This window comes from Vanacampus margaritifer, chromosome 15 (genome assembly GCF_051991255.1).
Source record: "Vanacampus margaritifer isolate UIUO_Vmar chromosome 15, RoL_Vmar_1.0, whole genome shotgun sequence".
Taxonomy (NCBI): domain Eukaryota; kingdom Metazoa; phylum Chordata; class Actinopteri; order Syngnathiformes; family Syngnathidae; genus Vanacampus; species Vanacampus margaritifer.
The window spans coordinates 15,133,311-15,148,416 of record NC_135446.1 but is presented as its reverse complement, the minus strand read 5'-3'; the positions used below and the strand labels follow the sequence as shown (position 1 = coordinate 15,148,416).

The 15,106-nt window shown below is 43.0% G+C and overlaps 1 protein-coding gene across 8 annotated transcripts in view; it reads left to right on the top strand.

Moving 5' to 3' along the window:
* Positions 1-15,106, top strand: part of pcdh7b (protocadherin 7b) — a 92,835-nt gene that overhangs the window by 42,029 nt on the left and 35,700 nt on the right. For 2 of the 8 annotated variants that reach the window (XM_077544102.1, XM_077544107.1), the window contains exon 2: positions 7,757-7,952. The exons of 2 other annotated variants lie outside the window; for them this stretch is intronic. In XM_077544102.1, the coding sequence (XP_077400228.1) occupies positions 7,757-7,952 (196 nt within the window). Of the gene's footprint in view, positions 1-7,756; positions 7,977-10,760; positions 11,556-12,099; positions 13,013-15,106 lie in introns of those variants that run through there. 4 more of the 8 variants (XM_077544101.1, XM_077544106.1, XM_077544104.1 and 1 more) reach the window with 3 other exon arrangements.

Below are 15,106 nucleotides of genomic sequence, written 5' to 3'. Positions count from 1 at the left end.
TTATATTTGTTCATCTATCTATGCCAGCGATTTATAGTGACAGGCAGAACAAATTAATGTTCTTCCATTAGATTAGGCAGAATATCGACCAATGGTCTAACCTCATAAATCACATTTTAATGGAAAAAATATCTGCCTCAAATAAAAACCAAATATCAAAATTTATAGAAACATGGTCTACGTATATAGAATTTTTTAACCTAATTCTGTCTGTTAGCGAGAGCCACTACATCGTGATAACTTACATTGATGTTTCTGCATTTGGCAATTTATTATTATATTATATTATTAGTATGGGATTTTTTTTAATGGGCTTTAGGTGAACTGATGAATACACACACGCTCGCACGCACGCACGCACACACACACGCACATACTCACCCACATACAAAAATATATATATATATATATATATATATATGTGTGTATATGTATATATATATATGTATATATATATATTTAAAAAAAAAAACATTTATTAAATTTTTTTAATTAAAAAAAAAAAAAAAAGATTAGGCAGAATATACAATGAACCTGTTTCCATTCATACAACAGAATAATAGGCCCATATTTTCCACTAAAAACATTAGTGAGTAAATTGAGACGAGAACGTCATTTTTTTTTTTAGTAAACATACATTTTTTTGAAATTTTTTATGACGGTATGCCGCAAGATTTTTCTCATGTAAAACATGCGCCTCTGCTAAATAAAGATTGGAGAAACTGTGATTTTAATCATTTGTTTTCCTCATTGTATGCATCATAAGCAGACATGTGGTGAAAGGAAGCTGTTACGCGAGTGTGTGCGTGTGCAATGATAAGAACACTTGGCAAAGGAAATTATGGCGTGAGGGAATAATGGGTGTTTTTTTTTTTTAAGATGAGCAGTTGAATGTGTGCTCCATCCTACGCCAATCCATCTTCGTTTCCTATTGGATGGCAGCCGCAATCTCATGGCGACTGAGGAGGGTAAATAAAGTTGCTATAATATACACCAGGGGTGGGCAAAGTGTGGCCCACAGCCCATGGTCTACCCTAGTTTATTTTTTATTTTTATAAATCTGGCCTACAGAGCATTTAAATTATCAAGAGTCTAATAGATATTGCATTAATTTGGCTTTATTTGGCCTAAAATGGGGGGGGGGAGGGTATTCATTCATCACATTACATAATTGGTAATTATTACTATTAATAATAGTAGTATTAGTATAGTATTAATGTAGTAAGTATTTTGTAAATACTTGGGATAGGCGAGTACCAGTGCTTCTCAATTCTTTTTTTGTTGGAAAAATATAATTTAACCCCCAACCCTGGGACAATTGATCAAATAAAATTAAAGTAAAATAAAAGTAGAATTTGTCTACAAGATTGCTGTACGTACGCCTCTGCAGAGGAGCTAATACTCCTTGTGCACACTCTGACAATGAGGGTGCCACTGCCACCTACAGCAGTGGATGTGTAATTACACTTTCTAGTACTGCAAAAAAAACAAAAAAAAAAAACATGTTCCCTGGGGTCACATACATGTTTACAGAACAGTTTGATGATTTTATTTACTCATTATCTCATTTACCAATTATTTGATTGATTTATTGTTATTATTAATTGTTAAAAATGTCAAAGAAATCATTTTTCACCAAGTTAAAAAAATTATTAAAAATGTGTTTAGTTATTTAGAAATTGATGAGAAATAAAACATGACAATGAATTTCTATGATATTTTTGAGAATAAATCAATCATATGCATTAAATTTTTTTGGGGCCCATCTGTTTAAAAAAAACTAAAAAACGTGACCCTTTGCACTCAAGTTTGCACATCCCTGCACTACATTGTCTCCCTCCTCTGCCTCTGACAGTTCATGTTTCTGTGCTAATGTTCATTCAGCATCAACATTTCCAATGTAGCAAAACAAGTTAGTGTCTCCTCACATCTGTGACACCAAATGCAGAAAGTCGCGTCGGGCCACTTTGCATCAACTCCAGGCCAATCGCCGCGCTCCCTGCTGACACCCAGGGCCGTGTCACAACAAGTTGACGTTGGCGACGGCCGTGGGCTCGCCGCGACCTGACAGTAGCGGGCCACTGGTCAGGCGCGGTGACGGATCCATGAGTATGACACCTGTATACCTCCCCCTCGTGCCCTGGAGTTGATGGCCGGCTGACACGTTAAGATGACAAAGGCAAAAAGCATGACACACGCAGACATACAAGGCCCAACTTCTGTGCCGGTCTAACGTCAAGTGTGCAGCTCATGTTGACGTACAAAACAAAATGGAGGAATGCAGCAGAGGTGGGAGTAAGTCCCAAGTCGTAAAATGATCTGTTCAAGTCTGACTCGAGTCATGCCTATCTCAAAGCAACAGGATACCACCAAGTGTCACTTGGAGGACTCAGACCCCTCAAACCATCCAACCAAAACCCAAATCAAACCAATAAACACTCTGGCTAAGCTTGTGGTAATGTTCAAATTCATCCCTGAAGAATCGTATCTCTGTTCCACCACTGACCTAATCCGCCTCTTGAAGAGCAATTAAAAGTTTAGCGCAGACTTTAAGAAAGTAACCGTGTGATCTTTTCTTTTTCTGTCCCCCCCCCCCCCCCCTAACACCCAACTCGTCTCCGTGGCTGTGAGCACCCGGTGCATGCTAATATGAAAGTGTAACCATGGCACTCTTCCAAAGGCATTCCAAACACAGTGGGAAAAGAAAAGGCTTGGAGGGGGACGTGGAAAAAAAAAACATCATTTCCCTTTTATTCTAAACTGGAATCCGTCTTTCCCTTCAATACCCACTTCCCCCTTTGCCATCCAAATGGGGTCCTGGGAAGAATAAAAACGAATCCCAATAGAAAGACTTTGTGCCTCAAGACACCTTTGAAAGTCATAATCTTGACCTGAGAAAGCTAAGACGTTGGAATAAATGGTCCTGGAAGGATTTAATAGAGCCAAGTGTTCAACTTGGAACAATAACCACTTGATAAAACAGAGGCGTGAAAAGGATACTTTCCTGCTTGTAGCCTTTCCGCAGTTGCTACATCAATCTAATCTATTATTCTTCAGTCTGTTTTGGTATGTTCACATTTTAGGCACCAAAAAAAAAAAAAAAACAGAAGCTGTGAGTGTCCTTGTATGCCTGGCTGTGTAAAAGGACATTGAATGATGTATTGTTTGAGACTAAGTAGAGCAGGACACAATTTTGTGTTACCAAATTCAAACGATGAACTCGCAAAAGTCGTTTCTCCGGGAGTCTTGGGTGGTTTTTTTTTTGGAAGTCGCTACCCTGGTTTTCATCTCCTCATCCTGTCTTTCCTTACGGGAGGAATGTGCGTGCGGAGGCGGAGGATTCGGCGCACCGAGGAGACGTGGAAGGAAGTTAAGAAGCGAGCCGGGGCTTGATGGTGGGCGGGGGTTGGGCCAAGCTATCAGTCGGGCCAGAATGTGATACTTTTGACTCGGCGGGAGTCTGTTCTGAGGAAGCTGCGGCATTTATTGCTAACATTCCAAAGACTCACCCTTTCTCAAATTCCCTTGGTCACTCACCTAAGAGACCTTCCACAATAGACCGTTTGTATTTCTTTTGACAAAACAATTACTGTGTTTTTAAGCTGACCTGTAATAAACTGAACTGCAACCGGATAGAACCTCAACCCACCCTGATCAGATTGCAATTGATGACCCCCTTTGGACATTCGCCTTGAGGGCATTTCTCTCATCTATCGCTGATGATTGTTAGAATTCACGCGAGTGGAATTACAGTCGGGTTTATCTGTCACTATTGGGATACATGTTGACTGGTGTAATGCGGATACTTGGCATCCTCCTCGCGTCTCGGGTGGCGTTTCCCAGGCCTCCGTCTGCTCGCCCATTAAAAATGAAACGCGGCTTCTTAATTTCAAACTTGATTGCCGATTTTTCGCTTACTCACTCACTCAAACTCAAATTTCGAGTTGCTCCTTCCATCCCCCCCCTATCCCTTCATCTTTACTGCCATCTGCTAAAGGTATTTACAGCAGGAGCTACAACGCCGCCACCAAATGCTAGACTCTAACTAAGCTGTTAGTGTTACACTAATTCCAAACAACGTGCTAACCACGCTGGACAGTTCACGGGCAAAGGAAATGAAAATCAAATCCAAGAGGTCGCACGTTATTGGCGCGAGTGCCTCGTTGTGTTTTCGCTGGCTCGACCCGCACTTGAGTCAGAAAAGCCGCATGTTTTCTTCCCCCCCTCCCAGACAGAAAATAGGCTGGGTTAAGCCTCCAAATCTACCTGTGACTTTGTTTGCATTGTTCATCTCGAAGGATGGCAGCTTTGCTCAATCACCCGTGGCCGTCGCAGCTGGCTTTCAATCACAGATACATCCCCACCGACCCTTCCACGCTTCCCCCTCAGAGGCTGCCGATGCAGAAGTCGGCATCTGGCAACCATAAAGCAAACGAGTGCTAACTTGTAATGAAAGTCATACATTAAAAGCCGTGCTACTCAGCGTGGGGTTAAGCCATGCACTTTGCTATGTGTGCGTTTCAGCATACAAGCAGAGCAACTTGTAAAAGGTTTTCATCTTTTTCTCATCTCTGAATTCCAGTGAGACAAATCCCCATTTCCGGATCCTAGTCGGGTTGAAAATATCCACAATGCAACACCGCACTACTTCCTGAATTACCATTAGCATAAAAAAAAACTTGTCTCTCAAAGTGATTTGTCGCAGGGACTTTTATGAGCTTTCCACTGGGTCAGCCTAGTAAAACGCCATCTAAAGTAATGGTCGGGAATAAAAGCTTTCCCTTTTACAAGCTGGACTTTTTGGCTGTGTGTTTGCGCATTTGTGTGTTAGTGCTTCCCTCGCCGGACTTGATTGGCACATGGGTGAACTTTAAGGCCAGGAGGTGGGAGGAGGGCATGTTGTCGGTCAGCTTTAACAAATGCACGAGGCCCAAAAGGGTACAGAGAGGGGGTCAAGTCCGCGGCGCCGCCGCAGCCATTTCTACCGTAACACTGACAGACAGCTTGTTTTTAGCTACTTCGCCGCAAAAACTGTAAAGAAACCCCTCGCATTTTGGCATAGAACTCCTTATTATTTTCTTTGGTCCTTCCTCGGGTCTCCTGACGGCCTCACGACTCTGGCTGGAAGTGTCCGGTTTAGGTGAACGGTATGGGATTTTTTTAATAGGTTTTAGGTGAACTAATGAATACACACACACTCGCACGCACATACACATAAAATGCAAGAAAAAGAGAGAGAGAGAAAAAAAAGAACTCATTAGAGTTATTCTACAGTAGGCCTATACCCTGCTGCAAATCGCAAAAAACTACAATTGCCAACCCACCCTAAAAATGATGAGGGTTGATTATATAACGATACCTTGACTTTGATGAATCACACTTGAGTTTTTCCGATTCAAAGCGACGCTTGGTTGATTTTTTTTTGCTCAGTGTTACAAGCACAAATTGGACATTGTAGATGAGAGCAGCCAACTTCACAACATCTGGCCACAATCAGTTGTAAAAAGTAAACTGTTGTGTTTTGTTTCAAATGTCAACTTTTTGCCAAGGTTGACAATTTTCGATCAATAACGGTTGAGTTTTCAGGGAATAGCAGAAAATCGGTGAGTTTTTTTATCGTGAATACGCACTGTAGTGTATAACTGTACTCTATATTTAACACTTGTCGACTTAAACCTGGGAAAGAAACAGCAAAATGTTTCACAGATCGAAAAGTTTGAGAAAAGAACGGAGCAAAGGTCACGGTGCAGATGGTGCTTACGGCAGATTCCGATCCAAAGCCGGCGGCAATCCTGGCGTGAACTCCGTAGCCGCTCTGCAAACAAATTAGCTTTCTCCCGCCATCTCACTGCGCAGCGAATAAAAGAGGAAATTCAGGTGAATAAAATATTTCCCCTAGCTTCATTTCCACATACTAATTCTCGCTTTTCCCTGCCCGAGTGGTTCCAATTCATTAGGCAGCATTCATTGCATTTGTGTCACTGAGAAAACTGTTTTCCCAGGACAGTGTGCCACTCCACTGGACAAATCCACAACCGACACCTCACACACAAAAAAGGGTTTGGGTGCATAAACAAACCAACATTTAACATCTTAACATCGACTCAAGTGTTGTTACACTCACGAAGCAGTTTTCCTTCTGGGTCCACGGTTTTAATTACACAACAAATGTTTGGCTATCCGAGTGAGATCTGCATGAATATTTATACCGATTCATTTGTTGAGTGTTGATTGTAATTACACGCAAACATGATTTATTGCCAGGATTGCCGCGTGCGCCAGTCAGCCGGAGAAAGCGAACTAGGTGGAAGTAACTAAATAAACGCACGTTCACAGACAAACAGCAGTGCTTTGTGGGAGAAGTCGGGCAAAGATTCAGAATGACAATTTGGAATTTTTTTTAACTCTCTGACACATTTGGATGCACAATGGCAGCATGAAGAGGAAATAAACTCATGGAATTGAATATCCTCAGAACAGAAAGACACCAAGCGGGCGGGGGAATGATTGAAAAATGACTTAGGAATGCCAGGAAGCAACAAGGGCCAAGTGACAGAAGCGAGCTGGGACTTTGTTTGCATCTAATTACGAACCGCATTGACCATTTGTAGAGCCATTTATTATGATAACGGCAAAGCCAGCGCTGAATCTATGTCTTTCGCCACCTCCTTTCTGTCGTTACCTCAGCGCGGCACTCCGACAGGGATTGAGAGATACGCAGTCGGCAAAGGGAGAGCGACCGAGTCTGGGGGAGGGAAAGAAAGAGGCTTCTACTTTAATGAAATGCTCTTACTGCTTAACTCACTGACACTGCTCAATAACGCCTTCGATCAAGCAACATGTATCGACAGCGGCTCCTCTGGCAAAGACTCCGCCGGATCGGAATGCTCTTATCTTTACCTCCACACAAACTGCAGACTGCTGCTAAGACTCGCGGGGCCCTCGTTCACTCACCGTCGTTCTTCAGTAAATAAGTGAAAAACATTCTTTCCCCTGCGGGCTACCCACACCAAGGCTGAGGGGCAGCCATGTTTACAGGTCTGGTCCGCTGAGTCCTATCGATGCATTTGTGGGTGTTAAAAAGTAATGACATTTTTTGGAACGACTGCAGGAGAACAATTTGTTGTGCCCCTGCTATTCATGGTGGATAGCGAAAAAGGCACTGCTGCTAATCAGTTTCCATTTGGATAGATTTACTACAGTTTGTAAGACCATGGAAAAAGCAAAGCAAAGCAGCAAACCATGCAGCTAGCATGTACGCAACCATGAAGCCATGTTACATAAACCACTGTATTCAGTAGTTCAATTACGAGCCACCTTCACATAAAGCTCATCAATAATGGAATTGAGCAAACTAACTTAAATAGGGCTAGCATAAATTGACAAAACACGCGCGCATTAGCATTTTACCCAAATGGTATAAGGCATTAAAATCCCCTTTTGCCTTTGGATAACACGATGAAGGGCAATGTAGACCACGCAGGCTTTTAATAGCTACATCTGAAGAGAGGCAAAAGCAAACAAAATAGACAAAGTTGCAAATGCGGAACTGCTAATATTTGAGAAATCACATTGAAGTAGCTAGCTTTAGCCTCACAATATGACTAGCAAACCCCTTTCACTCTCTTTGGAATCATCCTGAAAAGCCTCCTTACACCTGTCTGCTTTGTGTCCACCCTAAACTCCCTTCTGAGGACAGAACTCCCTGTAAGCATCCCTTTTATAGTGACGCCCGGCCATTTGGTTTCTCTTGTAGCCGTTTCGCCGAGTGACCTTCTCGGTGGTGAGCCAGCCCCAGGATCCTCACCAGCAGGGATCGCTGCAGAGCTGCTACGACAGCGGCCTGGACGAGTCCGAGACGCCGAGCAGCAAGAGTTCATCGGGGCCCCGACTGGGCGCCCTGCCCCTGCCCGAGGACAGCTACGAGAGGACCACGCCGGATGGCAGTGTCGGTGAGGCAGAGCACTTGGAAAATGGTAGGGGCAAACACTGAAAGGAGGTTGAGATAAGATAGAGGGAACACATACACGCACATACTGCCCAAAGCGTTCAAGCAGGATGGCAGGTAGACAGTCACAGACGTGTAAGGTTGTCTGGGTATTATTTAAAAATAAACTTTTAACCACTTGCTGCAACGGGATAGGGGATTAGCTGCAATGTACATATAAACAAAACAGTACTTGAACCATCCATCCATCCATCCATCCATCCATCCACTTCCTACATTTGTCCTCATTAGTGTATCAGGTGAGCTAGAGCCTAGCGAGAAGGGGCGGGGTACACCCCGTCAGCCCCGGGGCACGTGGTAACCACTAGGCCACGTCGTGCTGCCTGACAGAAGTCTGACATCAAAACTTTTCAGACTAACGTTGCCCTTTTTCTGGAGGCTGCTTTGGATGATTCCGAAAGAACTGCATCTCTGCACTGTATCTCGCCTTGTCTTCGAAATAAAGTGAAATGGGGGGGGGGGGGGAGCGACCACGGGGGGCTAATACCCTACTTGAATTGGTAAGAAGCTGTGTTGGCAGTTGCTGTGTGTTTGCCTCCAGGCCCGCATGAAAGAGCTAATATGTCTCTAAATGTGGGATAGACCTGCTGTGTAAAGACTCCAGCTTTTGAGTGAGATTGTGAGTGACTCAAGTAGGATGAATTAGACCAACTTACATGTGAGGGAAAGTGATGCTCATACTTCTTAACTACAAGCGGCATTCAGATAAGGCTGTATCCTGTATCAAGTCCGGTATCAAGCTATAAACAAGAGTTCAGGTTTTAGGGGGATTTCTTCGTATCAGAATTGAGATGTCAGGATCATCTCCCACTGGCAGCAATTTAGGACAAATATGAGTAATCAAGATAACTGGATTAACTGCCCCGCCGTTGCTCTTGATTCACGGAGAGTCAGACAACCCAAACCAAAGACGTCTGACGTCAGATGAGAAGCTGGACTTAATGCGCACTGATATTGGGATTGCGACGCGGGGCAGATAGGTCTACCTTGTAGATGTGTACAAAATAGATACATATTTCCCCGCCTCCTTAAAGTAGGCGGGAAATAATTTGTGCCTGGTGCTGCTATCCAATCCCTTAAAACGATCCTAAAGCAACCTCGAGGACGACCTTTGCTCACTCTCACTCATGCGTGGCTACTCCTTAAGAGGGGCGTCAGTTGGCGTTTGCTATGACTCAAGAGTACGGCATCTGGAATGTGATGATGCACAGCTGGGCTCATTCACTTATTCATGAGTTCACCCCCACACCCATCAGATATTCATAAACAGCGAGTGTTGCAATTAAATTCTTCCGGCGACATGCCTCGCGCTCTTCTACGGTATTGATCTCCGCGTTGCTCAAAGGCGCGGCGGTGGCTTTTTCCCAACCTCTTGGACTTCATCGGCAAATAAACAACAACATCACGAGGCGAGGGGTGCAATGTCAAACTTCGGAATCAGAACACCCATCGGCGCTTTACTGTAGGTCAGAGGTGGCGGACTCGAGTCAGAATGAATTTTTAGAGCTCGGGACTTGCTTGGTTAAAACTTATGAAAGACTCGACTTGAAGTACATGACTTGAAAAAAAGTTGCTTGTACGTTTGAAAATGTGCATTTCAATGATGTTGTGCCATTTGTTTTGCTTTTGAAAGAAAAGTTCTATACTTGTGTTGCGCATAGAAATCTGCCAACCCATCTCAATCCTATGATGCGGATTCCAGAGGCCACATCATGAAACACATGATATGGTGGGAGCTCCCAAAAAAACGATTACATTTGTATTCAAGCATTGTGCTTTTGATAAAATCAGGAAAAAGAGGAAGGCAGCTGGCTATATTTGCAACTGAAAGATAAGAGACACAACCACTATGTCATCTAAATCCATTTGTTACTGTAAAACGCAAAAAGAGGAACGTAAATTTGACATCTTGGCTAATAGGTAGCTAGTTGTTTGTGTTTTGCCTTTGGGACCATTAACCCTGGAGAACCCAATAACCCTTTTCTTCTTTGGAAAATTATGAATTATACATTAAATGACTGCTGTAAATTCACTGAACACCAAAATATATTTTTTTTCAATTTTAACCCTTTATTGCCTAATTTAGGATTAGGGTGAAATTTGACCCTTTTGGGATTTAGGGGTATCATTTCGAAAAATCGGAATAACAAAAACTGTCAGTAAACTATTTACAATTTAAGAAAATAATCAATCAAATACACAGCTACATTGAACAATATATATTTTTTGTTTTATTTTTTTGCATTTTAGAACTGGATTTTGAATGTACAAACACGCTTTGGCCAATGGAAACAAGAACACAGGGACAAAATCACTGCTGGAAAAAAAAAAAGGTCTTTGTTATTTGAGTAGCAGAATTTATAGGGGCCAAATTTGACCCCGTGGGTTCTCCAGGGTTAAAATAGCTAAGGGATGAGTTAGTAGAGTTAACTAACACAATATGTGTATATATGTATGTTGTGGCTGGGAACGTTTGAACGGCCTGACTTGGCTTAGGAGTGACTCTACTAGCTTGATATTTGCCACAGTAACGTTGGGCTAACACTTGAGACTTAACGTGTGACTTGCGCCCACCTTTGCATCAGTGTGCCGGTCACATGACAAGGTCTGTGCCATTTGAAGCAGCAGTATGACTCACAGATTTGCGTCAGTGCAATCCACGTTACCCTTTACCTTAACTTGTTAGGATAGAATTTACCGTTCCCGGGGAAGGCGGTTTGCCCATATGTATGTTTTTCTGACAACTTTGCAGGCGAAGCGAGTCGCCGGGAGCCAGAAAATCGTTAAAACACTCCCGCAAGCCGAGGCGGCACCTTAAGGATGATCACTTGCAGATAGAAGAACCTTTTACTGGCCCGGACATCACTGAGAGTTCATTCACGCCGACTGCCAAGACGGATGAAGAGTGCAAATATATTGCAGCCTCTAAAAAGAGTAATAGCTCGTCCGAGCATCCCTCCCACACTTTTTTTTTTTTCGCACTGGCTGCCAGACAGGGGAGCAAACAGTTCCCTTACTGGGAGATTACAAATGTTGCAGTTGTTGGTATGACAATGGGAAAAAACTGATGTAGGGAATTTGGGCAGTTTATATTAAAACAAGCGTCTGCTTCTTTTCTTTACCTTGACTTTCAATATTTAATCTCGGTTTCTTCCATTGCAGCGTGAGCTTCCTCGTTACATCCTTGTTGTTTTTGTCTCACAATTTTCCAAAGCCAAGTTAATAATGAGCGCATGTGTGTGTGAGTGCGCTAACGAGGCAGGCCCGATAGTGGGGCCAGATGGCAAAGAAAGTGTGTTTAATTAAAACCATTCATATTTCAAGAGCGAGAGTCGGCAATAGCGCTGGTCTTAGGGTTGATTTCCCCAAACGTGGTGGAGGGATGGATGCTTGTGGAAGCAGAAGGCATGCATATTATCCATCCGCCTCTCAAAGGTCACGGCCCGTGTGTGCACACAAAACAGCAGAATGCAAAAAAAACGGCAATCAGGGTAGAAACGGGACTGATAAAATTATTATTCTCAGCTGGGGTCCAATTTAAAACAAAAAAAACAAACCCACAACACAAAAAAAATGCATTTACTATATGCCTTTCCATTAACTCTTTGACTGCCAAAAACGTTAAATAACGTTTAGTAAAATCCTATGGAGGAGTGCCAAAGACGTTAAAATACGTTTTTTTTTCAAAACAGGTGAAACTAACCATTTTCTATTGTTGATTAGTGAAAAACGGAATAAGGTAGAAACAAACTTTTTTTTCTGATGAAAGATTAGAGTCCAATCTTTCATTTGGTAGTATGCGTGTTTCCATAGTCCAAACACATAATTTTCTGTGGACCTTGAAAGATCAGTCAAAAATGCTTAAATCGGCTGGCACCCATGGCATCCCTTTTCTGAAAACGTCTGGCAGTCAAAGAGTTAAATTACCCACAAATCCCAGTTACCTTGACTGTTTGTTGTGGCGATATCAATGCTAGTTTTTGTCTATGGCGTTTCACATTGTGTTAGCATTCGGATTTTTATAAGACAATAAACACACAACGAGTGAGGGAGGCTCAGCTCTCAGCACCTTTTTTTTTTTACGCCTGTAGATTTCTACTATGCGCCTCCTATCCATCACCTGCTTCCTCGCCGCCCCTATTTCTTTATGTGATATCCCCCCCCCAAGGCGAGGCGACAGTGAGCGGAGATAGGCAGAACAAGAGGACCCGGTGAGATAACGCGGAGCGAGGGACCCGACGGCGGCGAGATTGCGGCCAAGCGAGTGACTAACACGGCAGAACGGAAAATCTGAAAGCAGATGGAACAGCGGGGATGTGGGAGAGACCCGGGCGATATAGAAGGAGAAAATTAATTAATGAATGTACAAAAAAAAAAAAATAGAGGAAGACGTGGAGGAGGTGGGGAATAAGACGCCAGTGGGGAGTGGCGGCTGACAGAGAAGTGATTGATCACTGCTCGGCTGGAGCAGGCAGGTATTCAAATCATACCCTTGTGTCGCATCCAAAGGTCCGGTTTCCTTCTCACTGCCCCAGCGCACGGGCACACGTGAGCCATAAACCCCCCCCGCCCCCCGTTGTGCTCCCCACAAATCCCTTAACGTGGACAGGCACATTCCAGAGGAAAAGATGCGGAAGAGAAGATTTGGATTGACATAAAATACACATTTATAACATAGTGAAATCCGCAGACGAGAATAAATGATACAGTTTATGTATATATTAGAGCTGTCAAACGAATACCTTTTTTAATCACATTATTAGAGTTTTGATTAATCACGATTAATCGCTTAATTAAAAAGGCTTTTTTTCCTCAACATTTTTTGCCCGCCGAATTTGCAGAGCACCTGTTATATGTTAATTCCTTCAACATTTAATGTTATGAGGACATCCAACATTTTTGGGACCCACTCATCCCCCTTTCAGCAAATTCGACATGTTGAATCGGCGTCGGGGCATTTGATCGCTATGATTGGCTGTTGGCTAGCGAATCGGTTTACGAGGCAAGAAGAGGAAGTGACGAACGCGGATAAACTGGATGGAAAGCCTGGAGCATCCCCCCCCCCCCCCGCTCATTTTGCGCATCGTCAACCTACTGTAGCTCCTTGCCTTGGTCGCTGGAGTATCCAGGATTTTGCCCATTTTGTGCGATTCTAATTGTATTTTCATATGCATTTGTACCATATAATATTAAATAAAGTAGATGAATTACACAATTTATATACAGTATTCCAGTTGAAATATTTTCATTAATTTTATCCTGGATTGGCTGGCAACCAGTTCAGGGTGTACCCCACGACCCTAGTGGGTGAAGAAAATGGATGGATGGACATTCATTTTATTGGACTATACTAGTTATCATTATTGCATTCTTGGGGACAGTAACTCAATGTAGCAAAAATAAAAAAATAAAAAATTAAAAAAATAATCGAACCCGACTCCCTCACACACATACACGCAAAAAAAAAACAAAAAAAAAACATAGCAACAGAATTTTACAAGAAATACCAGTGTGAAGCATAGGAGAAAAACAAACACAATAATAATAACAATAATAATAATAATAATAATAGAACCCCGACTCCCTCATACAGCGTGTAGCTCCACCAAGTGGAAGAAATCCAAATGCAATAGCAAGCGAGAGAACCATTTATGAACCCTTTGTTTTGAATACATGGTCAAATCTGTTCAATCGGCAAGTGATTTTTTTTAGTTGCGACACAACTCACACAGAAAAAAAAAAAAAAAAAAAAGTTTGTCATAGCGGCACGAGACATGATTGTGTATTTAATGAGGGCCTGCAGTCATGCTTCTATGCAGTCAAGCAGAAGTCTGGCTCAGATTCAAATCATTGTCGTCCCCCTTTTTCTCCAGCTAGCATTGCCGTGGCTATAGCGCATAACAGGTGTAGCATTTTGGTGGTTTCCCTCCCACCAACATCATCTTTTTGTGTACGGGTGGCATCCTAGTATTTTGTTGTGAGTGAATGTGAATGAGCTGTAAGATTAAGAACACGCTAGTTGTCCTTCCTTTGAATACGCAATTGTGCCAGGATTGTGCATATGTTGCTGACTTCCCGCCAACAAAAGGGGGGGGGGGGGACGTGGGGCATTGGTGCTTGTTTTCTCACTCGAGCGGGGATGTGCTGGAATACAAAAAAAAAAAAACATATTCAAGCATTCACACATTCTGTAGGTTTGACACTCGGACCGCGGCGCCTCATGCATTCATTCATGGACCCGCCAAACAAATCTCACGGCGGAGGAGAGGGAGCGCAACGCACATACGGCTGGTGCATAATAACTCTAAGGAACAAGTTTCTTCTCCGGCTACGCATTCGCTACACGCGTCGCCACGACAACGAGGCGGCGCGGTTTAATTTGCGTCTTCTGACGTGATTGCGAAACACAACGCGTTCGCCTGATTGGAAAGCGTGTTTGCGGCTCAGAGCAGATGTAGATGAATCACGACCAAAAATTGGACGGAGATATCATCCGTGTACACACACTTCCTGTCACGCCATTCATCACATTGATTCCATTCCCTATTGGACGCAGATATCTGTGCTTACACACACCTCCTCGCCATCTTGACCTTTAAAGATAGGAATCACTAAAACGTGTACACACATCCCCCCCCCCCCCCTCGCCCATGTTTGTGCATGTTCTCATCCGAGCCCTTTGTGTTATGTATGCAGCGACCGGGCCCGCCAGCTGCTTAACCTCTGACATTTGAAATACTTGTCCAAATAAACAAGAAGTTCTGGGTTGAGAGACCACACTTCCTAATAAGTAGTGAACAAATCATTAAAAAGGAGGCTTCGAGTTTATTATGACTCCCTGATTAATTTTTTTTGGACACCTCGTTCATTTAAAACGAGAAACAAATGTCCCGTTAGCTTCATGCTAATGCTAATTAGCGTCTACGTCGTGGTGCTTTAACCCTTTCAGCAATGGATTGAACACAAATGGTTCAACAACATGTGGACCGTTATATCATCATAACAGTACTCAGTTATATACTCTTTATCCTCTGCGTAGAACAACTAATATTACTGATGAGTTGTAGGCAGGAGACGCAGACACACTGCTGCAATATG